This window comes from Uloborus diversus, chromosome 5 (genome assembly GCF_026930045.1).
Source record: "Uloborus diversus isolate 005 chromosome 5, Udiv.v.3.1, whole genome shotgun sequence".
Classification (NCBI taxonomy): domain Eukaryota; kingdom Metazoa; phylum Arthropoda; class Arachnida; order Araneae; family Uloboridae; genus Uloborus; species Uloborus diversus.
Window position 1 is genome coordinate 86,832,835 of NC_072735.1, and position 24,962 is coordinate 86,857,796.

The 24,962-nt window shown below is 33.4% G+C and overlaps 1 protein-coding gene across 1 annotated transcript; it reads right to left on the reverse strand.

Moving 5' to 3' along the window:
• Positions 1–201: 201 nt before the first annotated feature.
• LOC129222996 (vesicle-associated membrane protein 3-like) lies at positions 202–24,612 on the reverse strand. Its single transcript, XM_054857560.1, has 6 exons — positions 24,563–24,612; positions 19,593–19,710; positions 6,887–6,965; positions 6,658–6,737; positions 2,943–2,994; positions 202–531 (listed from the first exon to the last, which is right to left on the reverse strand). Exons 1-6 carry the CDS (start codon positions 24,610–24,612, stop codon positions 503–505), a joined length of 408 nt encoding a protein of 135 aa, XP_054713535.1. The 3' UTR covers positions 202–502.
• Positions 24,613–24,962: the final 350 nt, after the last annotated feature.

The following is a 24,962-nucleotide window of genomic DNA, read 5'->3' on the forward strand; positions in this document are numbered from 1 at the left end:
AAAAAGTCACACCCGTGCAAATGAATTGAGTAATAAGGTTTCGACGTACAATTTACATTTAAACATCGAAAAATAAGCAACAACAATATATATCATATGATTACTATCCAGGATTAGGTACTTCAAAATTTCATTTATGCTGTATTAAACACTTCACTTTTGAAAGTATGCTCGATTATCTTACAAACCTTAATAAAAAAGTTCACTTACAACAATATGCATTTACACAAAAGAAATAATTGAAATATCTATGTAAACAAACACACAATGAACATCATCAAATATAAATAAAATATCTATCACAGATTATACATGACGGATAGAAATATATGTATGTATTTATGTAAATATTTGCATGTATATGAATGAAATAGAAAAGAGGTTCACCACTGAAGTACACTTATAGAATAGACACATTGAGGTTTTGGCACACAAATTACACGGAGATGAAGGCGATATTATACAAAACTCCTATCCATATTCATTAGATATGTTATCATCTTCACTTCTCTTCTTCTGACACAGCCCACACTAGGGGGGAAAAAAAGAAAGACAATTTAGGAATCTTAATGGCAAGGACGGATACAAGGAAGGGGCGATGGGGGCGATCGCCCCCTCCTTGAGCTGAGAAACAGGAACTTTCTTCGTGTATATTTTTGGTATTCAAATTTGAAAAAAGTCGAATTGGTTGGAAGAAAAGGAGCTCTTCTTCTTCGGGATCTTGAAAATGCAATCGTAGCCCATTTCTTGTTACTCTGGGGGTAGGGACCAGAACTTTTTCGAGAGAAGTTTTCCAAAATTGAAGTTTCAAAATCTCAATTTTAGACGATCTTAGACGATATTAGTGATATGTGTGATAGTTTCAAAGACTCACCCTGGATATTTTCGAAAGAAACACAATTATGGGACACCTTTGATCACATAAGGGTAAGCGATGGAGTTCAATACACTTCTTCGAAAGCTTTTAGAAATTGAAGTTCTAAGTGTAAAGAATAAAAAACAGTGCTGAACATTTTCTGGATCCATCCTTGCTTAATGGTAATGGTATGGATTATTTTGCAGGGCTAAAATTAAAAGGACAAGGATGTGACGAAAATTTTCTTAAGTAATATGAAAACTACGCATGCACTGTTGTCCGACACTGCCCGGCTTTTAGAATTGAATCGCTTTCTGTTAAAAGGCGTGTTGACTTACGGTCTCTCAACAAAATCTAATTCAATCGGCAAGCGGCCAACAAAAGAGAAATGATATGGTCCAGCAGGGGAAAAGAACATTCTTAATTCTTTTGATACAAAAATGTCTTTCTGAGATTTGTGGATTGGTTTTATAAACAGAACACTCTGGAAAGAGCAAAATGGCTGAAATGGGGTTGTTTCTTTCAGTCAAAAGTACTACTTTTAGTCACTGAAATTGATAAAATAAGCAAAAAAAAAAAAAAAAAAAACATGGAGCGAGGAAAAAAAAAAAAACTTTTATCTCCGCAAAGCTTAACTGTTAATTAATTTTTTTAAATGTCCGATTTTGAAAATAAGACGTGGTCTTTATGACGTCACAAATGATTTACTTTGGCGCATCTTTCTACCGTGTTTCCACGTTACGATAATCAAGAAGCGAATTAAATTGCGCTCTACGCTTGCTATCAACCATATCGTTGCCAACTCATGTGAGTAAAGATGCGAATTAAATATTATGCTCTGTGAATGGCATTTCATCATTTGTGATGTCATCGGCAGAAGCGTAAGCAATCAAAGCGCATCGATTAAAAAATATTTTTTTAAATATTAAACTTCGTCAAATTACTTAAAAAATGGTCAGATCCTGTGTTTTTAAGCATGCCCTTTCAGAAAAAAAAAAACCGTTAAAAATTTTGGAAACGACCCCATTATTCCAGGAATGAATTGTTTTGGAATATAATTAAGCAAGCACTTAATTTATAACGTGATTAAAACTTGTGAAGAAGAAGCTAGACCCTCAGCAAATAACAGACAGATCTACTTCCGCCTAAAAACCAGAAATTTAAACTTCCATTTTATCAGTTGTAGAACAATATTCCCAAAAACTTGGAGCTTAAAGCATTGTTCGTTTTCTCTTGAGCAGTTCGTTTAATTTGTCAGCAATCAGGTGTATTATACTGCAAACTTGAAAAGTTAAAACGAGGTTACAGGTGAGAATCTAAACGAACACTTTTGCATACCACTATGTAACTTCATTTTAAAAAAATCACAAAATTTTAATTTCTTTTTCAAATCCCAAACCCCCCACACTTAACGCTATAATGTATACACCATTATTACACAAAACTTTACATAAAGTTACACAATATATATCTGAAATTTCTGTCTTGTTGCCATAACCAGACTACCAGGCAATGTTCGACGACATCTTATATTATTGACAAACTTGAGCCGAATGTTGCAGTTGGAAAACGATTGTGTGGACCATATTTTATGAAATTTGCCACAATTTACCCTCATTTTTTAAAATTCTATTTAAAAAATTTCATTGAACCAGTCTTAAAATTTGCGTTTGCTTTAAAATGCATTTTAAAAACGGAAAAAGGAATTTTTAGTTCAAGTTGATCACTTTTTTTTGGGCCCCCTCAAAATTGTCGTGGGAAACTCAAGCTTCCATAGCCTTTTGCGCAATTAGGCCCTGGGTATTAGAATATAAATATCTTTCGTGCGAGAGGTGAGTTTTATCAGGTTCAAAGAAGTCACGATTTTCTGAATTCAATAAACTTATCTTTTCACAGTTTATATTCTAAATGAAACTAGGATCTCGATCTCTCTTAAAGGAAATTAAAAAAAAAAAAACATTTGCAGTCATTAAAAATTAAATTTCTTCCTGCTAATAAGTCTCATGTGGAATAAATGAATGAAAATGAAATCAAAAGACAAAACGAGAGTTTAAATCAACAAATAATATAAAATTTTTACACTCACCTAAAATAATAACGATGACTACAATACAAATGCCTATGAGAATCGCAAGCATCTGAAAAAGAAACATTAATTAAAAAAAAAAAAAAAAAAGAGTGATATTTGGCAAATCTTATTCAGTGATTAGAAGAAAACGTTACGAAATATTCTTATTTGCGTCAGTTAATGAATTCAAGCTGAATGCATTAAAGTTACGCAGTAATCATGATTTCATTTAAAAATATCTGGAAACTTTAAGATGTATATGCGCGGTACACACACACACTTTTTTAATTGACATGCGGTTTAACGGGCACTCATGATTTTAGGTACAACGTTTTAGTGCAGGAAAATCTTCCGCAGAAACAATACAACGCTAAGGTATACATCTAATACACAGCCCGGCAAGCCCGTGTCTAGAAATTCATAAAAGGAGAGGCTTGGGTTTCAATGTTTTTTCATTCTTGTTTGCATTGTCAGGATAGCACAACAGTGTGTCAAATAATTCATTTCTGTTTAATGGACGTAGGAGAGATGAGGGAGGGGTTTCAAATTCCCAAAAAATTTAATTTTAAGTATTATTACCAATTCTACCAATTGTTCTTTATTAGTAGAGCTTCGTTTATCTGGCCCCCATTTACCCGGATTTCCGGTAAATACGGATCAAATTTGTAGAGTTAAAAATATATATATACAATACTGGCCAGAATGGATGACTCACTTGTTTTTTCCTATTCATACTAACGTATTGGCGCCAGACGTTTGTTTTGACCGACTGTGAAAGTGATGGTGCTCCTGCTTGGCATTTGGGTAGTTTATTAGATCTGCTCGCCGTGTATTGACGCATAAATTTTTGCAGAAGGGTAAAATAATATCAAAATGCACAGTAGAAGAATTTTACGCCAAATGCATGCACAATAAAGATTCTGAGCAAAGAAGGTAAAAGTGCTCGAGGAAGTGCTGCCCTCTTACAATTGGCATAAAAGACAGTTTACAAATCTATAAGTAATTTCAAAACGGAAATTATGGATATTCAAAGCCAAAAGGTCGTCACAAGAGCACAAGCAAGCGCATTGATGATTCCATAATTTTGGCCCCGAAGAAGTCACACAAAAATTCAGCGGAAGCAATCCAAGCTGGTTTACCCAAAAGATAATATTGTCCCTAGCCAAAGGACAATCTGCAGGAGGCTATTCAATGCCAATTTAAAGTCCTACAAGCCTACTAAGAAGCCTAAATTGTCTCTCAAAAACATTGCTGACCGACTGAAATTTTGTAAAAGTTATCAGGGATGGATTGCGGAGCAATGGAAACATGCGATGTTTTCTGACGAGACTCAAGTATCGCAGTATTATGCATTTTATAGAAACATACGACGACCTCCCAATAAAAAAAGACTGTCAATTCTACAGTATTCCCACAGTTAAAAATGCTGCAATCTGAGGAGCCATTTGCCAAAAGGGAAGATGTGAATTGTGGTTCATGCCTGAAGGAACATCAATTAATTAATGGAACTGTTTATCTCGATCTGCTAAAAGAGAAGTTACCAATGTTTATGAATATCAACCAGAGTACACACTTCCAACAAGATGGAGCCCCTTGCCACCATACTAAATCTGTTACGACATGTATTGCAAAAAAGGGGTTTGAGATCCTTAGGCTGTGGCCAAGAAATTTCCCAGATCTAAACCCAATCGAGAACTGCTGGGTAATTTTAAAGCGCAAATTTGCTGAGCGTAACCCCACCTCACTTTTGTACTCAATAGAAACTATAAAACAAGTGCGAATTACAGAAATTACACCAGACTATTGCAAAAAATTATGTTTTTCCATGCCTAATCGTATCCAAGCTGTATTGAAAAAAAAAAGGTTTCCACACCAAATATTGAACCTTTTCTCAATTATTTATGTATAATGTGCTTATATAATAAAATTAATAACTTCCATAAAATAAACATTTAGTAAAATTCAATTATTCTTGTGCATTCATAGATATCACAGTTTTTTGAGGTGAGTCATCCATTCTGGCCAGTACTGTATACTTGAATAATAATTTAAAATTATGATTGCAAGAACGAAACAAAATATTCAGTTTTTGTTTTCATTAAACAACAACTCTTGCATAGAACGTACAATAAAGTACAGTTCTAATTTAACAAACAATATGGCGTACTTTGAAGCGTCAGACCGACAGCAACTGAACTATAAATGATAAAGTATTTGCGGAAAACAATACAATGCAGTTGTTTTTGGAAAGCTTTGCTTTTTGCAGTATTAAAAGATAAGTTGCTCGTTTAAGAATATTTTTGCATATCATCCTGATTTTCGATTATTTGGACTGTCTTTGGTACAAGTTAATCCAAAGAAACGAGGTTCTACTGTACATGTAAGGATCGTTATGAAGCCCAACTCCTAGAAAGTAAATTCTGACTGCGCTAGTAACTTCATTATTCATTCATTTTACTGCTTGTTCAGACTCAAATATTGTTATGTTTACTGTACGGTTTATTGCAAGAAGTACTAAAAACATTTTGCGAATTCTTTTATAACATATCGTCGCCCCAGAGCAACAGTAAGGTTGCCCCCAGTTAATCCCAGAAACAATGCCAAGATATCTTACTGTTGCTCTGAGGCGACGATATGTCTTTTATTTTATATTCTAGGATAATGCTTAACAAACTAAATAGGAATGGATTCGTTGTGTATACAAATTACATTACCAAACACAAGTACTATGCACCTTCATAGCGGCAACAATTTTTGTGAAACGTCCAAATCATCATAACCTCCTTATGAGCAATATTAAACGCAGCGAATGCTTTGCATTAACTGCCCATTTAATTCTACGGTTCCTCCATCATTGTTTTTCCAAAATATGAGTGTAGTCGACAAAGAGGGGGAAATTCCAAATTACCGGGAAACTTCAAAGGGAATGTTTGAGGAAAAAAAATGTTCTACACAAACTTCAACATAAAAGTTAATTTTAAGTCAAACCTGCACTTTTCTTCATTTGGATTTTTATTATTTTTTCTTCAATGGGAGGGGTCTAACCCCTAAAACCCTCCCCTTGGACACGGCCCTTGCCCATAGTAGCATAGCTAGTAGTGCGCCATGGATCTGGGCCCAAATCAGTTACAACCAAAATACCAAATGAGGCAGTGTAAGGCAAGCAAAGCAATGTAAATGGCAAAATTAAAAAAAGAAAAAAAAATGTAGATAATCAGTTCAAATAGCAGGGGAACTTCTCTTTCTTGGGGTAAGATATGGTACTACTAGCCCTGGTAGGTGCTGCTGTACAGCCTGATTTAGAAAAAAAAATCAATGAAAGCCTACGTAGAACGTTATCTTTAAACGCGTTTTACTCACACAAAACTTGAAAATATCCACTCACATATCTTTGCTCTTCTCACTGCCTCAAACATCAAACCTGTGGAAAGGACTTTCTTTATACGGTTTGAATATAGTTCGAAGATTCTTTCAAACCTACACCTTTTTATCATTCAGATATTTACGCTTCAAAAATAAAAGAAATGGAATAGGAAAAATTGGTGCATTAGACAGGTGCACCCAACATGGATGCAAATTTTGAAACTCTTATACATACACCGGATTACCGGTTTTCTTACGGGAAAATATACCAGGGCTGTATACCAGATTTTTATGGATATTTTTTACGTTTCAATGACTATTTTTAATTTAAAACACATATTACGCTTATATGTAATTAGGCATTACTTACTTTACAGTTTTTCCACCAATATTTACGCTTTAATTTTCCAGCCTGTTTGCCGAATTCAGAAGCTTCATCTTGCAATGCATCTTAAAAATTAACAAAAAAATAACAGAAGTCAATAATGTATTTTTTCTGCATCAGCAATCAGAAACAACTTCGAAAAACTCTTTTAAAAAGATCTCAGTCGTTTGAATAAATTCACGGCTGATAAATAAATTGGAAACATCGTGTTTACCTGCTCTGTCATCTAAATCTGTTAATTTTTCATCCCTTTGCAAAATAAGGTCTACATTTTTCTTCAAAATGCCTGTGACCTAAAAAATAAATAAAGAAATAAATAAAAAAATGAATTCGTTTCTAACTAATTAAAGTTTTCTCAATCAGGAATTGTTTAAAAGTTATATTTTTACTTCTACTTAAGTTTAACTTTTCAGATTTAAAATTTATCCTCAAATTAAATACTGTTACCAGTTTGTGGATTGACGTAAGACTATATTTTTCGCAGCAGTTTATTGCGCAACTCTGACACTACCTCTTTTGCTCCTGTGAGCCGCTGTGGTTGTTGTCGCCGGGATCGGACTGATTTTGGGATAAAGGAGTCGGAGTCGGGAGTCGAAGGTTTAAAATTCTGAGAGTCGGAGTCGGTCATTTTATTCAGAGTCCTCAACTCTGCTACTGCTGCGTAGTCAGAGTCGGACAGATTTTGGGATAAAGGAGTCATGGTCGGCAATCGAAGGTTAAAAACGCTAAGAGTCGTAGTCGGAGTCAGTCATTTTCTCCAGAGTCTATAACAGTACCGCTGCTGCAGTCGGACTGACTCTGGGGTAATAGAGTCGGTGTCGGAGTCGAAATCTTAAAAATCCCCGGAGTTGGAGTCGATCATTATCCCTTCGTCTCCGTAGCCCTGGTTGTCGTGTCATAGTGATCATTACGAAAATATGAGGTGCCATTGCCTCGAGAAGTTGAACTTCTTCATTAACGTATAAGAATAACACAAGAACGATGAGACGCACAAAGAGAGAAAATAACACCCATTGCTCCGGCGAGAATCGAACCCACGACCTCCGGCATTCGAAGTGAACTTCTACCTCAGAGCCATGCAGTCCCCTCTCCCCTTTTAGTATTTCCAGAAAATAAAAGGACGTGACAACAAGTAATTTTTGGATAAGTGGTGCTTTTGTTATAAATGTGTGATTTCATTTAAAAATAACTGCAGAAAAAATTGAGGAATTTTGTAAACTTAGATCCGTCGATAGATCGAAATTCTGCAACTTTTTTTGATGTATCATGTAGTATTTTATGGTGAAAAGATATTATATAGACGGAAGTTGACCTTTGCTGTAATGACACAGAAAAAACAGCACATTTTTTCCTGTGTTAAAGTTTGAAAGATACTTATTATCATTATTATTCAAGCATTGAAGTTTTTGTTAGAATTTTAAATTTTTTACACACACAAAAAAAAAAGAATTAAATTTACGATGAATTTTAGCACAAAAACAAAGGTCATCGGTACACCAGATATTCAATTAAGTTGAAAGAAGTCTTGTGATTGTGAAAGATTATTCAATTCTAAGTCATGTGATTCGTCCAACCAATCACAAATATAATAGTTTATTCCTTACACTGTCTGAAATCGAAGTGAGATGAATTCGCAACTCTCTCTCTCCGATAAACTATAGGGGGCACTGCAGCCACCGTCTAATGGAGGATGAAAAAGGTAAAACAATCGCATGCGGTAGCGTATAAAATGCTAACAAGCCTAGAAATTTTTGTTTGTATGTATGATTTTTTCGTTATATTCTTTTGAAATTAATTTTTTAAGTCTTGTGGATTTTCTGGCCCACGTAAAAAGAAATGAGAAATCAAGAAGCATTACTAAACGTTACAAATCAATGCAAATCCCGTAGTTCGTAGTTCTCAAGCAGCCATGTCCACGATATTGAATTCGATATTTATCAATTCTTGATGGAACTTCATTTTTACTGTTTCAATAAGACTGAAAGAATAACATTTGATACTATATCATTTAATTATATGATAATGCGGTTGTTTATCAAAAGAAGAAGATGATATTTCCTTGCTTTGTTTGGCTAGCGCTAATTGTTTTACAGTTGTAGCCGAGCTATTTCTTAAATTGATGAATCAGTTAATTTTAATTTTTTCTGTTCCGTATATTTCAATTTCTGAAATAAATGATTTAATTCTGTTTTGCTATGCAAATCATCAATAAAATTCTCACGGATATATGGTGATAGATTTCTTTTTAATTGATCTTCCATGCACCATTTCGTTAAGCTTATCGAATTCTGTATGTAAGTAACAGTAAATCTGGCGCACTATTTGGGCGATTAAAATTATCAGTTTTTGTTTTTGCTAGTTCAAATTCTAAACTTTCTTTTTTGATTAAACATTTTTCATTCCGTTCTGCGATAATATTTTTCAAGGATATATTTTGTATACTCCATTCCAACTAAATGCTGCAATAAAATAAGGTTTAGTAAATTGATTATTCTTAAATTCGGAGATAAAAGTCCTTATAATTCAGGTAATGTTATCAAATCCTCCTTTCGAGCATTAAATTCAAAAAAATATAAAAAGCATACTGATACAAATTCACACAAAACAATTAAAAAATAATAATAACAACAAAGTAAATAAATAAAAATAAAAATAAACAACAGCAATAATAATTTGAATACTGACATCTTGAATTCAAATTATGTTTTTCGCAATCACGAGTTTGTGTGTGTGTGGGTATGTGTGTGTACGTGGGTATATGTGTGTGTATGCATGTGTATATGTGAGTAGGCGTGTGTGTTTGTGTCTGTGTGGAGGCATGAGTGTGTGGGTATGTGCGTGCGTGTATGTAGGTGTGTGTATGTATGCGTGTGTGTGTAGGATATGGACGTAACCAGGAGATGGTTTTCGTAGAGGAGCAGCATCGGGAGAAGCCGGTTGACGGCGGTGCTGCAGAGGATGCCGGGGGGGGGGGATAAAATCATAGGAATTCAAAACCGTCAAGTGAGAACAATAGGCAATGTGATTGCTCAAAAAATAAATAAATAAATAAATAAATAAATAAATGAATAAATCAAATAATAATTTGAATTTTGACATCTTGAATTCAAATTATGTTTTTCGCAATCACGAGTGTGTGTGTTTATGTCTGTGTGCAGGCATGAGTGTGTAAGTGTGTGCATGTGTGTGTGTGTTATGTATGTGTATGTGTGTGTGTTATGTATGCTTATGTGTGTGTTATGTATGCTTATGTGTGTGTTATGTATGTGTGTGTGCTATGTATGTGTGTGTGCTATGTATGTGTTTGTGGGTAGATGTGTGTATGTATGTGTTTGTGGGTAGGTGTGTGTATGTATGCGTGTGTGTGTAGGATATGGGCGCAACCTGGAGACGGTTTTCGCTAGAGGAGCAGCATCGGAAGGGACCGTCGACGGTGGTGCTGCAAAGGAAGGCGGGGGGGGGGATAAAATCATGGAAATTCAAAACAGTCAAGTAAGAACAATAAGCAATGTGATTGCTCAAAAAAAAAAAAAAAACTGGTAAAACTTTATTCTCTTTCAAAAAGAAAAATAAAAAAAATGCTTCGAACAGATGAGCATATTTGTTGTTAATTGCATGCCAATGCGAAGTTCGTTAATCCAGAGTTTTCTTATGTTCACACTTTCGCTATTTACGACAATCAACTCACTTTTTTAGGGGGAATATAATGGAAATTTTGTTTTGTCCCATTAAGGGACAACAATTTCTGTTGATGAAAGCAATCTAAGACACACCGAATGCGTTAATACTCGATACAAACTGCCTATGTTTACCTAAACAAACACACGTGGAACGCAATGTTTTATCTTTTTCAGTAATTTTATAAATCACTGCAAGGTAGCGTATTCGAGCGCTAGGGTTGCAAATAAGCAATCTTCTTGATTGCTCAGAAAAAAAAATATATAAAAAATATATTTTTAAACGAATCTGTAAAATATAATGTTCTTTTGTTAGAGTTTATTTATTAACATTTGACATAAATCAATTTGCTTTCGTGTAGCGAGAAGAAAAAAAATGGCGTCGCTTTAATTTGCTTATTGTGCGGTGTAATTTAATTTGTGTAAATTTTATTCGCAATTCCAGAGCTCGAATGCGCTACCTTGCGGTGATTAACAACACTAAAGAAAAAGGTAAAACATTCCAGTCCACGTGTTTTCTTTGGAGTAAATTACAGGCTTCAGACAATTTATGATGTAATGTAATTTCGGAAGAATAGAAAAGAAAGCTTCCCACAAATACGATGAAAAATTATTATGAGTCACTAAGCGTCAAAACAAGTTATAAGATACGGCATCTGTTTGTTTTACCTTTTTCATCCGCCATTAAACAGTGGCTGCAGCGCCCTCTATAGTTTATTGGCGTTTCGAATTACTGGATTAAAATCCAAGAAATAAAATAAAACTGAAAATGTAACTCCATGTTTTTAATTTATGTGAATAAGTTGTGGCAACAGCTAATATTATTTTATCATTCTCGCGTTCTAATTCATTTGTGAACTGTTTTGATTCATTCTTAGTAAAGTGTGAAATTTCTCGAGTTTTTTTTTTTTTTTTTTTTTTTTCGCTGTTTATGTATTTTGAATGAATTTTTATGTACTGTATCATACAATCTGTTGAAAGAAAAAAAAAATTTTGCGAACCATAACTAAATATTGATTGAGTGAAATGTGTACTGATTCATTTATGTTCATCATCATCATTTATTTGACGGAGTCGGAGTTTTGTGCATCAGCGAAGGTGAGTTGACTCCTTTTATTTTTGGTTAAAAATGGGGCCTAAAACCTTGAGAAAGAGGAAGACTGATTAAAACCAATTTAGCAAAATTTTAAAAGAATGTCTTTTAATAATATTGATGATTATAATGCCACTGAATTGAATTTCTTCCAAGCTAAAATTAAAAAAAAAAAAAAACTGGTGCAGATATTACTTTTGTGTTTTTATTCATTCTAAATGCAGTGTGAAATATATCTTGAGGTTTTGTTCGAGTATTTTGAGCATATTCTTATGAATTTTTCTTGCAGTCCACTGAAATATATCGATTTTTTGTGAACAATTAACGAAGTATTGATCTAGTGAAATTCTTAAATTTTATTCATTTCATCATGCTTTCCACCGCAATTAAACACCTAAAATTTAGGGCGGGAAGGGGCGGGGGGGGGCAGGAATCCTTCTGGGGATGATCAATTACCAACACTTGCAATATAATCAAAAACTCTGAAATGGAGTATAAATGTTGAGTAAACTACTGACTGTCCAACATGTGTACTATCAGGTCAGGTAAGAAAATGAAGAAAGTTGGAAGCAGCAGTGCGCTAACTACCTTGTGCTCAAGTTTTGTTGAAATGGGAATTTCTGGCATGAAATATATATTTTCATCAATGCAAAATGCGAACGAACCGCGTAATTTAAATACTAGTACAGTCGAACTTGCTTATAGCGAGACCTGATTTAATGAGAACCCGGATTTAGCGAGGAAACCAAAAATACTTGGTTGGTACAATGTGAAGTATATGGGAGCATAACTCGCTTTTAACGAGCAAACCCCACTTAAATCGAGCAATATTTTTGCGAATAATAAAATTTGTATTGACTTCCAGCTCAGCTTAGCCGTTTTTAATAAATTTCTTTAACATTCCAAAGTTAACCAAAGTTGATGATAAATCATCAATACTGAGAACAAGCGATGACAGCACTTTTTACTTCCTTTTACAAAAAAAGGAAGTATTGTATTCGCGAAAAAATTTTCACTCAAAAATCGGCCTTAATTTCTATTTTGCTCACCCCCCCAATGAATTTTGGGGTTTTTTTTTTTTTTTCGATTCGATCACACGTGGATATATGCCTAGGAACGTACAGACACCCGAAATATCCATTTTGACGATCCCCGAGTTAATTACAACGAATTTTCTCGTGACGTCTGTATGTGCGTATATATCTTGCATAACTCAAAAACGGTATGTCCTAGAAAGTTTAAATTTGGTACGTTGTCTCCTAGTGGAGTCTAGTTGTGCAGCTTCCTTTTTGGTTGCATTCGGATGTTTATAAGGGGTCTTTTGCCCCTTTTTGGAGGGAAATCATTGTTAATTTCGATGTAAACTCAAGTGGTGTTATAATTTGGCGGACACTTGGCGATATATCGCCAGTCTTTTGGTCGTCAAGTTGCGACAAATTTGGCGATTTTTTTTTATTTTTATAATCTGGTTTCAATTTGGCCACTGTTGGTGATATTTAGAGAGTAAACTATTGAATCACATTAAAATTGCCAATAATGGGAAAATGACATTAAATTGGAGTAAAAGGAAGTCATGTGACGCGCACATCAGCTCGTTTGTGGTGTAAAGAAACATTTAAAAATCACACTTGTGTGTGTATATGTATCTTCCTCAAAAGCAATGACATAAGAAAGAGACATTCAGAACAGTTCAAAGCAAAGTAACTAACATAGTGATTAAAAGGAAGGAGTAAAAAAGCAACTATGATGAATTTTTATGGCTTTCTTCAACTTCGTTTTTTACAAGCACTCGGTTATAACGAGCAAAAATCGCGGTTCCTTTGAGCTCGTTATAAGCGAGTTTGACTGTATCAATTAACAGTAAAATGAAATTTAATCATTCAGTTTCGCGAATTAGGCTTACGTTTTACGTTAATATAGCTTATTTTTCAACTGTATGGAGTAGATACTAGGGCTCGACCGATGGCATTTTTTGGCCGATGAGCCGATGCCGATTGTTGGCCGATTGTTCAAGGATAGCCGATGGCCGATAGTTTTCCTTTAAATGGCCGATTGCCGATGGCCGATGGCCGATGCCGTTGGCCGATGGCAAAAAAAAAAAAAAAAAAAAATCAAACAGAAATAAATTGATAAAATTATCAGGGATTTAAAGGATCTTTGATTCATTTCACTTTATTTCCTTTCTACGAATAAGGAATTGCAATCACAAAAAAAAAAAAAAAAAAATCAGATTTTGGCCTAAATTTCTGTTTTACGATCACCCAATTTAATCTTCACAAGATTTTTCGGCACATCTGTATATGCATATGTACTTAAGAACATATAGATGACCGAAATATCCATTTTGAATGTCTCCTCAGTTAATTATCGCAAATTCTCTTGTGATCTCTTCATGTGCGTAAACTTGTGTCACTCAAAAACGTTATGAAATAGTAAGTTGAAAACTCATACGTACGTAGTATGATTTAAAAGTTCGAGGACAAGTTGTATAAAACCTTACCCTGAATAGTTCACATTACCGAAGCACATCTATCTACAAAATAGTCGCCTCGAACGACTATGCACTTCTGCCAACGTTCGTATAGCTTTTAGAAGCACTCTGAAAGACATTTTTCGCAACCTCCTGTAAGGCATCTTGCGCTGCTGCTTTAACTTCATCGTGGGGAAGAAGGCGACTTTCATGTTGAGGATGCACGGTTCGATTGGTCAATACTCTGATATGACAAACAAATAACGTTTCGTCGGACTGAGCTCCGTGTGACTTTTTACCTGTTCCCAGCAAAAAAACATTTGCATGGACGCCGCTTTCTTCCGTCAGGAGAAGATAAAGCTGCATTATAGAAGACTAATCGAAAAATGGCTTCCAGGAGTGCTTCCAAAAGTTATATGAACACTGGCAGAAGTACATAGTCCCTCAAGGTAACCTTTTGAAGGTGGATGTGCTTCGGTAATGTGAACTATTCTGGGTAAGGTTTTATACAGCTTGTCCCCGAACTTTTGGATCGTACTATGTACAATCTTTATACTTTATAGGGTGTAGCTATGCTTCTCCTTTTTTACTGCTGTATGATGAAAGAGAAAGAACAACAGCTAAAAATAAAAAAAAAGGAAGAAAAACAAAGAGATTGTTTAGTAACCAATTGATTTGTTTGTTTGTTTTTTAATTGAATATTTACTAAGATTTCAGTAATATTGTACTAATGTATGGATTTAGGTACATTAAACATAGTTAAAAAATATTAAATTATGTTGATTAATCATTAAAAAAATAAGAATAAAACTATGAAACCGTTAACAAAGTACGCAATTAAAGTGGAAAGATTGCACGTAGACATTTTTTACTCATCAAATTAAACAAAAAAAGTAACAGATAAAGTTCAATATTTAATCATAATAGGAATATTTTTATACTTATTTAAAATTTATGAATAGAAAAGTTTGCATTTTTCATAAAAGTCATAACAGTGACATAAATTTTGCTGAAAAAAATAGCCATGAAAAGAGCGATGTTTTTAAAACGCAGCTACAATAAACAAACTCAATATTTACACCAAGTTAATAACTGAATACATATACTACTTGATCTGATGTTTGCACACATAATATTGAAAATTTGATTGTTTACTCTTTTCTGAAGCTTAACAAATAAGTTCAAATTAAATTTTTCAATTTAACAATAATTTTCTGAAATTTAAAAAATTGCATAAAAGAAAATCCTTGAAACTTTTCTGTAAAAAACGAAAATAACTTATTCGTTGATTTTATATAAATACATAAAAATAGTTACTTACAACAAAAAAAAAATCGATCGCTATTAATGATGCAAAAAAGATGGCGCATTACGAAATATAGGTGAAACAAGTATGAGAAATAGGTGCAAAATGACATTTCTTCACTAAAATAAATAATTGCTTAATATTTAAGAAATGCTTGAAACCTCGAGAGAGGGTTAGGGAAGGGGTCACTCTCTGGTTTTGGAGTAATTCACACTTCGGCTCCAACCTCGGCCTAAATTTTTTAGTAAAGAACCGCTAAAACCAACGTCTCGGAAGAGTTTCTGAATCTATTTCAGCACTTCCGAAGAAAAAATTAAATAGTCCCTTCGATTTCCGAATTATGTCACCATTCAAAACGTCTTTAAACAATTTCTTACATTAATGCTCTAAATTCCTTGTAAACAATAGATAAAGTTTTTTTTAAAAAATCTCTAATTTTATGAATGGTGTTAGTTTTAAACAACTCAGAAGTACAACTAGAGTTTAATTTCAGAAATTGAGGGAGTAGAAGGAGGAGCACGCAAGTGTTCTCGGAAATTCAAAAAATAAGACTTCAAAATAAGCATAAACATTGAACGGAAAAACCCTTTCAAAACTTGCACCCGAGTTTGTTTTGACGTGCAGTGGCGGATTTAAAATATAGCAAATGTTGCAATTGCGCGAGAGGCCCCATAACCATAGGGGCACCGTAGGAGTTACAAAACTGCTTATGATAAATGTTTTACAACTTGTGTGATAGAGAAATAGGGCCCCATAATGTATTTCGACGGGCCTCAAACTTGTAACTCCGCTGAAGCGATACAGAAAAGACTGCATTACTGTGATTCATATTACAAATATCGAAAAATTAAAAATTACCGTCGGCTCAACGGGAATCTAAAAAAATGACACAAAAACTGGTTTTGCCATCTCATATTTGTTTCCATAGTCTCCAATTCGGCAATATATCACCAAATGATCGTCAGTCTGAGACACTATATTAGTTTTGCATTGAAATAAGTAATTAATAGCCACAAAAAATCAGTTAATAGGCTTTTTAGAACATCCGATCGAAAACAAAAAGGGAAGGTCACAATTGGAACGTGCGCACTTCCCACAGGCGAAAATTTAGCCATCTACAGCTTAGCATTTTTGAGTTATGACTTATGAGAGATACATACGTACATCCAGCTGCAAGAAACAAAGCAATAATTAACTTGTTTGGTACCTGAATGCAGTATTAAAAACTCTTTCAAAGGGGACTAAAATAGAAAGTCATACTGAAATTTAAGTAAATAATTTTATATGAAAAAAATAACTCCCTTTACTTTGCATTAAAAAAGTAAAACATCAAAGGGCTTTTTTTTTTTTTTCGAAAACATCGGCCAATTCCATCGGCTTTTCGATGTTTTTTAAGGCCGATGGGCCGATGTTTCCTGCAAGTTAGCATCGGCCGCCGATGCCGATGGATAAATTGTTGAACCATCGGCTCCGATGCATCGGCCAGGCCGATGCATCGGTCGAGTCCTAGTAGATGCATTAAATTTATCTTAAAACATGCAACATATTTTTAACTAGGTGCTTTGCCCGATCCACTTTGAAAATAAAATTTGTGTCAAGTGACCTATATTCAACAATCAAGCGTAAAAAATAAAAAAAAAACATCATTATGTCCCTTCCAAACAATGACGACAGATATTAAAATACTTTTAAGAAATTAAATCCAGAAAGATGGATTTAAAATGCGTAACCATGGAAACACAAAATAAAATAAGTTTAAGGAATTAAAATGCAAAAGAAAATGGTTAGCAATTTGAATGGAATAGAGATTTTTAAAACTTGATTTAAAACGGCTTGTAACTTTTTTTTCCTTTCGAGATAAAAGTTTATTTTTCGACCATAGGTCGAGTTAGATCTGGAGTAAAAAGGATCGCTTTTTCGAATGGCGTCAAAAAAAGAGCCGTGGGACAATTCTTTTACTTTTTATTGATTTATTTAATGAGGAAAGTAGTGCCTAAATTTCAGCTAAGCATAAAAAAATTCAAGCTAAAAACGCTAGTAACTGCCGCCGTAATAAAGTTAGAGCATTGAAACAAATTGCGTAGAACGCGGGAAATTCTACTCTTCCAACGATATGTAATTTTAATATATGCAAGTAATTTTTCACTCCCATATTCAAGAATTTACGTGAAACTTGAGCCTAAATTGGAATAAAAAAAGATCTATTCATCAATTTTTTTTCAAACTGGCCTGCAAACCTTCTCAGAGCTTAAAGGAACAAATTAGGACAATTTCAGCAAAATCGGCCGGGTGGTTCTCGAGTTTTGCGAGTTCAAACACACAGACGCTTTTTGGAGACTTCATTTTATACTATGTAGAGATGTTCATAAGTAATGAATGAACTCCGGTGTGGCTGAACTTCTATTTATCCAATATAGTTTTCTGTCACATTTAACCGCAAAGTCGAGAGTTTACCGTTTTTATAATCACAGTAAAACCTCGATTAATCGAACCTCGATTAATCGAACCTCCTTAACCCTCCTTAACCCTCGAACCCTCGATTAATCGAATCGAAGTTCGATTAATCGAACCTCGATTAATCGAACTTCGATTAACCGAGGTTTCTGTTAACCGAGTTGATAATGAAGTCTACTTTTTTTTGCGTTATCAGCCAGCTATTGACAGAAATTCTGGAATTTTTTTAAATAAAGGTAACAGACTTTTTAAAAAAATGTAAAACTAATGAAATGATGAATTTTTAATTTGAAAATTAAAATATTTTCTGGAAATTTGTTTTTTTTTTAAATGAATCTTTCAATGTTTAACTTGGCATTGGAAAAAAAAATTCAATCGACTTTACAAGTTATTATTCTATTTTAGTTTTTTAACTGTAAAATATACTTTTTATATGTTCATTTTCATGTTTTAAATATATTCTATTGCATTTTTCATTTTAAAAATTTGGCATCCAGACAAATTTTTATACAAAAATTCTCTTCACCAAGATTTCAGATATCCGAGGCAGTAGCAATCTCAATTAGCCCGGATAATCGAGATTCTGCGCTTGAAAATCTTGAAAATGGAGGGAAAGGAAATAGTCTGACCACCGATTAGATGGAAAGGCAAACATCCGGTTTAACCTACGTGTGTTAGCTTCTAAATCAAGCACAGTCACATTTCAATGAGCGGAAATTTTTACTTTTCCCCTTCATTCAAATAAACTCGTCTTAACTGGACATTTGCCAATTCCATAAAAAACTCTGGCAGACTGTATTAGATTGTAAATGGAAGATTACAGTCGAACTCGCTTATAACGAGATATTTGCTCGTTATAACCGAGTGCTCGTAAAAAACGAGTTCGTGAAAGTAATCACAATTATTTTTAATGCTTGCTCTGTTTTTTTTTTCTGTACAGTCCCAAAGAAGTTGGTTATTTGATTTCAACTGTCTTATTGTCTCTTTCTTGTTATTGTTTTTGAGGAACGTGGGGTCTGAAAAACATCGTCATTTGCATCTGTGGCTTCGACATACTAGTTTGAAGTTTTTCTGCACTTTAGGAGTCAAGTATGCTGACTGCTATTAAATTTTAAATTCTTCGCATTTGTCGTAATGGTAGGAGTTTTTATTTTTTTCCTCTGTCTTCACATTCAGCTACAATATCCTCGGAAGTATATCTCGGAAATGATATAACATTCTCTTTGACAAATATATAATTTTTAAATGCTCCTCTACCCCCCCCCCCCCCAAAAAAAAAGGGCCGTGTCAGCGCTTGTCCTCATGATTTATGTTTGCAAAAATATTGTTTGCTTTAAGGAGGGTTTGTTCGTCAAAAGCGAGTTTTGTTTCCATAGTTTTAACATTGTACCAACCAAATATTTTTGATTTCCTCGCTAATCCGAGTTTTTGTTAAAACAGGGTTAATAATTTGTTTAAGTTTAATATTTTTAAAAAATTGCTTAAATCGGCGCGCTTTCAATGTTTATGCTTTTGTCCGATGACATCACAAATGATGAAAAGCCATTCTGTGTTGCCATTCACAGAGTATATTTAATTCGCTTCTTGATTATCATAACGTGGAATCGCGGTAGAAAGATGGGGCAAGTACATCATTTGTGACGTCATCAGGACCACGCCTTGTTTCAAAAATCGGACATTTTAAAAAATTAATTAAAAAATAACTGTTGGGAAAATGAAAGTATTTTCTGGGTCCATGTTATATTTTTTGCTTATTCTATCAATTTCAGTGACAAAAAGTACTACTTTTGACTGAAGGAAGCAACCTCATTGCATTACAGTAAAAAAAAAAAAGATACTCATAGTTTTCTTTTTAGAGCACTTTCATATTGTGAACGTAAATATGATATGAAACTTGAACACCAAAAAGGAAAAGCCTACTTCATCCACTTGAGCTTGCTGTTCTTGAAATCTCTTATGAGCGACTTTATGTTGAACATTTTCAGTCTGCCGAGGTTGTTCAAAGCTACCAGATCCAGGAACAGTTCCAACACCAGACCTTCAAAAACAAGTTTTTTTTGAACATTTTTGAATACGTACAACTTACTGTCAAAATGATTGCAGATGTTAGTATATTAAACGTATATTTCCATTCTTTGGTTCGAATTCCATTATTTTCAATAAAGATTGAAGTGCATTGGCATGCGTTTTAGTTTCGGTCGAATGTGGATAGAGTTACCACGGTTCGTTAGTCCACGGAACACATTGGACCGAACTGATTATTTTAGTACTATGAATATTTTTTGTCCAAATGTATTACCAACAAATCGTCCCTATATTCCTACAAATACTATAATGAAACCACATGGCACAAAGTTTGTTTCAGAACCCGAAATTTGAAACTTAATGTTTTAAAATATTTTTCATTAAAATTGGAGCAATGAATTGCATCCTTCTCTAAAAGTGAGTTCTTTTAGTTCACAGCTATCTGTTTCTTTATTTTTTTGCCATAAAGATGAAAATAATGATAGTATTTTTAAGACCAAGGACCAAGAGTACGTTGGTCCACTAATAACCACAAGAATGAAATTTTTTTAGAACAATTTAAAACTGTATAAATTATAGTACTAATAGCAAATTTGATATAAATCCAACCTGTGCTGATTCTAGAGAAAACGAGGATGGTTCTAGCATAAGTAGTAAGCGAAGAAAAAGCTTGTCAGCATGTAGTGGCAAAATTAAATATTAAAAAAGAAATCGTACATTAGGTAAGATTAGAGATTTAAAAAATAGATGAATCGCATTGTTAGATTCGTTTTATAAGATAGAATGGAGACAAAAAAAAAAGCCGCTTTTTTTTTCTTTCCTTTTTAGCAAATGCTGACAGTTGTGACTGCGCATAAAAGGGACCATATGTCTTATTTTTCGAGAACTCAGGTTTGTTTGAGAATTTGCAGACTGTTAGATTCATAGACATAATTTAACACATCTTTTACTAACTTTCATATGTGTTATTTTTCTCATAAATATTAAATATTTCATTTTTTTCTGATCTTCAAAAAATAATTATACATTAATTTTGGTTATTTATAATTATTTTTAATTAAATATTAAAATGTTTTATCGAGTAAAATTTATTTAATATGTTACATTGATTTTAAATCTTTGTTTTTCATCCCAAACATAAAAGAAAATAAGTTAATTACAATATTGGATGATACGAATCAGCAAAATTGTAACATATGTTGGTGAAGTGGTTCAACGTACCCCGGGTACGAGGCTCGTTGGTAAAAAAGTCCTCTTTATATATATATATATATACACACACAAAAAAAAGTTAAATAAATTGAACGTTTTCAAAAAAAAAAAAAAAAGGCATGATGAAAATTATGTAATGAAATTTGGGGTAGAACTTCAAACTGATCATTTATTATTTTTTTTATTTATTTTTTGATGAGATAAAAAATAAATAGAAACGTAGACCAATGTGCACTGACTCCTCCCACATGTATTTATAAGGTAAGTAATTAACACCAGAAACTTTTTCTTTTTCTTTTCATCTTCACAAACTTTAGATGAAACAGTGAGCTAAGGTGCCATTATATTTCACCAACTTTCACATTTAGAATGAAAAAATAAATAAAAAAGGTTGAGTAGTTATTTGCATATACTAATAAAGCAATGTTTAGACTAGTATTGTGTGGGAACTTCCGCTGTCAATGTTACTAAAGGGAAGAAAATTCATTCCCAAAATCAATATTTAGTAGCCAATAACGAAGCCGATAATTACGCAGCGCTACTTCTTTCCGAAAAGTTTCGTGTTGTGGGCGAGGAATTCGAGTTAACTCTAAAATTCGCTACTAGTAAAAAAAAAAATAAAAAAAAAAAAAAAACTCTCGTTATAGCCATTTAGAGTAAGTCAAATCGCGTTGTTGCTCGTGACCACTGTATTATGTCACTAATATTACAAAGCGCAGATCGATGCCGATGACCTGGAATTTTTTGCAAAACCACCTGGAAAAGTCGGGAGATTTCATTCTTTAACTTGTGTGGCAGCCTGGAACATCCTTTTAACTTCCTTTTACGAAAAAGGGAAGTATTGTACTCGCGAAAGAATTTTCACCGAAAAATCGACCTTAATTTCCATTTTGCTCGCCCCCGAATGAATGTTGAGTTTTTTTTTTTTTCAACCCGACCACACACGTTGATATATGCTTAAGAACGTATAGACACCCGAAATATCCATTTTGACGATCCCCGAATCAATGACGATGAGTTTTCTCGTGACGTCCGTATGTACGTTTGTATGTGCGTATGTATCTCGCATAACTCAAAATCGGTATGTCCTAGAAAGTTGAAATTAGGTACGTATCCTAGTGGGGTCTAGTTGTGCACCTCCTCTTTTGGCTGTATTTGGATGTTCCGAAGGGGGTCTTTTACACCTTTTGGGGGGGGTGGGATCATAGTTAATCTATTGTCAAAAATTAAGTCAAAACTAAGTGTCAAAAATTCTTTTTAAAACATCGAAAAACAAATATGAAAAACACATCAATCTAGAAAAACACTGTTGGATTAACCTTGTTAAATTTTGTATTTTTGAGAATTACTTACACAATGGTTCCAATTTCTATAGACAGATCAATGGAATACCAATGAGCACATCTTTGTCTAGTGCATTTGCAAATCTATTTTTGCATTATTATGAATCTATTTTTTTAATAAACAACAGTATAGAAGCATTTAGATACATTGATGACATTATTAATTTTAATAACAATGATTTTACAATTTACATGAAGAAATTTACCCAAATGAATAACTGGCGAAAGAAACAAATAAGGATGAGTCAGTTAATTTCCTTGATCTCAATATTCAACTAATAAAGTTCCCAGTATAGCTTTGTATGATAAACGTCAGGATTTTGATTTTAAAGTGTATTCTTTAATTCATTTTCACAGTTGTGTCAGTAGAAAATTGTTCAAAAATATAATCATTTCACAAATTATTAGTTATAAAAAAGTATGCAATAATAAAACAAATCTGAAAACAGCGATTCGAATTTTAACTGCAAACCTAACTGAAAACCAATATCCGGAGCATCTTACGAAACATTTCATTTGCAAGCTTGTGGAGAATTAGCGGTAGGTCAATTTTCTGTTCTTAGAATTTGATTGTTTTTACGTTCTTTCTTTTAATTTTGAATTCAGGTATGAATTTTGTTCTTTTGTAGTTCAAATATTGTTCTATTTTCTTTATATAAATCTTGTAGTTTAAATATTGTTCTATTTTCTTTATATAAAACTTGTATTTTTGGTTTGTAAAAAGGTTCAATGTTCTTATTTCTTGTCATGCTGATATTCTGGACTTTCAGTACCCCTTTGGCTAGTTTTGCGAGATGTCGGGGACTAGTGCTGCTTTTTTAGGCAATTTTGCCTGCAGCACTCACGAAACATCTCATGGTTTTTCCGTACCCTTAGGGAGTACCCCCTGATGAGGCCCCAGGGTATTTTGGGATTTTTTCATTTTTCGTTCTTAAAAAAAAAAATTCTTCCTTGTTCAATCCTTATAGTGCTAGTAAATTTGTTGTCTACCAGTATTATAGAGCTGCCTGTTGAACTGAGTGGTGATGTTCATTTTGGTTGACTTGTCCAGATTACAAATACAGTATATGATAGTGTTTCTTTATATATATATATATATATATATATATATATATATATATATAAAATAGCCAATGATCGAGTAACCAGTGAGTTTCAACAATGAAACTCGCGCCACGGCATGATAATTTGATAAAATGTTATGGCAATGTTTAACATGCAGGGAAAGGCAACAAACAAACAAAGCTTAACGCGATTCGGTAACTTAACTGTTTTACTGGTAAGACTCATTTCAGGGGGACGAAGAAACGAAAAAATGGTCAACAATGAACGTTACCTACCGGAGTTTAGGGTTAATTCACTGGAATTAGGGTTTCAGTGTCAACTATCAGAATATCACCAAACAGGCAATGGCTTCGCTCAAATGTAGAAGATTAAAAGCAATTTTCAGCCATCATACCTTGACGGGGCGACTTTTTAGTGTATAAATGTAAATAAAAGCTTTTGATTGTTATGTTTAGGTGATTGTGAATTTAATAATAGTGTTTAGTGATTTTTTTAAACTTAAAAGCCAGTAGTACCTTATAAAGTAACTAATGTGCATTAACAATCCTTTGAAACAAAAGAGTGTTTAATTGCAGTTGACATATTATGGTAGACAGCAGATAGTTGCTTTTCAGACTATTAGTTTAATTGTCATATCATACAGTGAAAAACGTCTAATATTTTGCATTGTTTAATCGGTGAAAAATACGGAATGGGACTATTCGGCGCGGCCGTTTCGCAGCGCAATCCATTTCAAAACGACATGTTCAAAAATCCGTTTAGATAGTGGTGGAGGTTCTTTAGATAAAATAAGTGAGATACAAATGTAAAATGGATATGTAATATATTTATATTAAAGAATATAATGGCTTGAAGAACAGCAAAAGGAACTTTAAAACTTTTCCCTTTATCCTCATTTCTGGCCCCTTTTGGGAATTTCTGATCTCGTGTTGTGTTTTAAATTAATAAATACTTTTATGCAAAAATACTATGCGTTTATTTTTAAAACGTGAACGTACTTGAGGCAGTAAAAAAAACGAAAGTGATGCATAAATGTTTGTGGTGTAAAACACTTAAGAATTCTTAGGAAAAAATACATTTTTTTTTTCGAAATTCTAGATACCTATTTAATAATATTATTAACAATTATAAGAATAAATGTACAAACTAATCATACGAAAATAATAATTATAAATATTTACTCATTTTTTAACACTTACAATATCCTGCACTAATAATAATATTACGGAGAGCGGCTGTGAGAACCGCTCACTTGTGCCCCTAGGCCTAGCTGCTGTGTTCACAATTGCCCCCATCGTCTAATTTAGAGCTGACTCGCAAAAATGAAGAATTTTTAATTTAATAAAAAAATTTAAACATTGTCATAAATTTACTTGAATGTTCATACAATGGTTCGGAATACTTAGGTTTAGCATTGCAGTTAGTTTTCAAAACGTTTTCACGAGAAGAAAACAGTGAAAAAAATTTTTCAACAACTGCTAAAACAAAGAAGTTGCTACCATAGACACATAAAATGTCTCATTGCTCTAAATGTTTGTCCAAGAGGTACAGTTGGCACTGTCCTTATTTCAGAATTTTTCCAGATTTTTTGCTTGAAGTGATCTTAGTAAAACACACCATGTTCACATGAGCCCCCTTTTCCCCT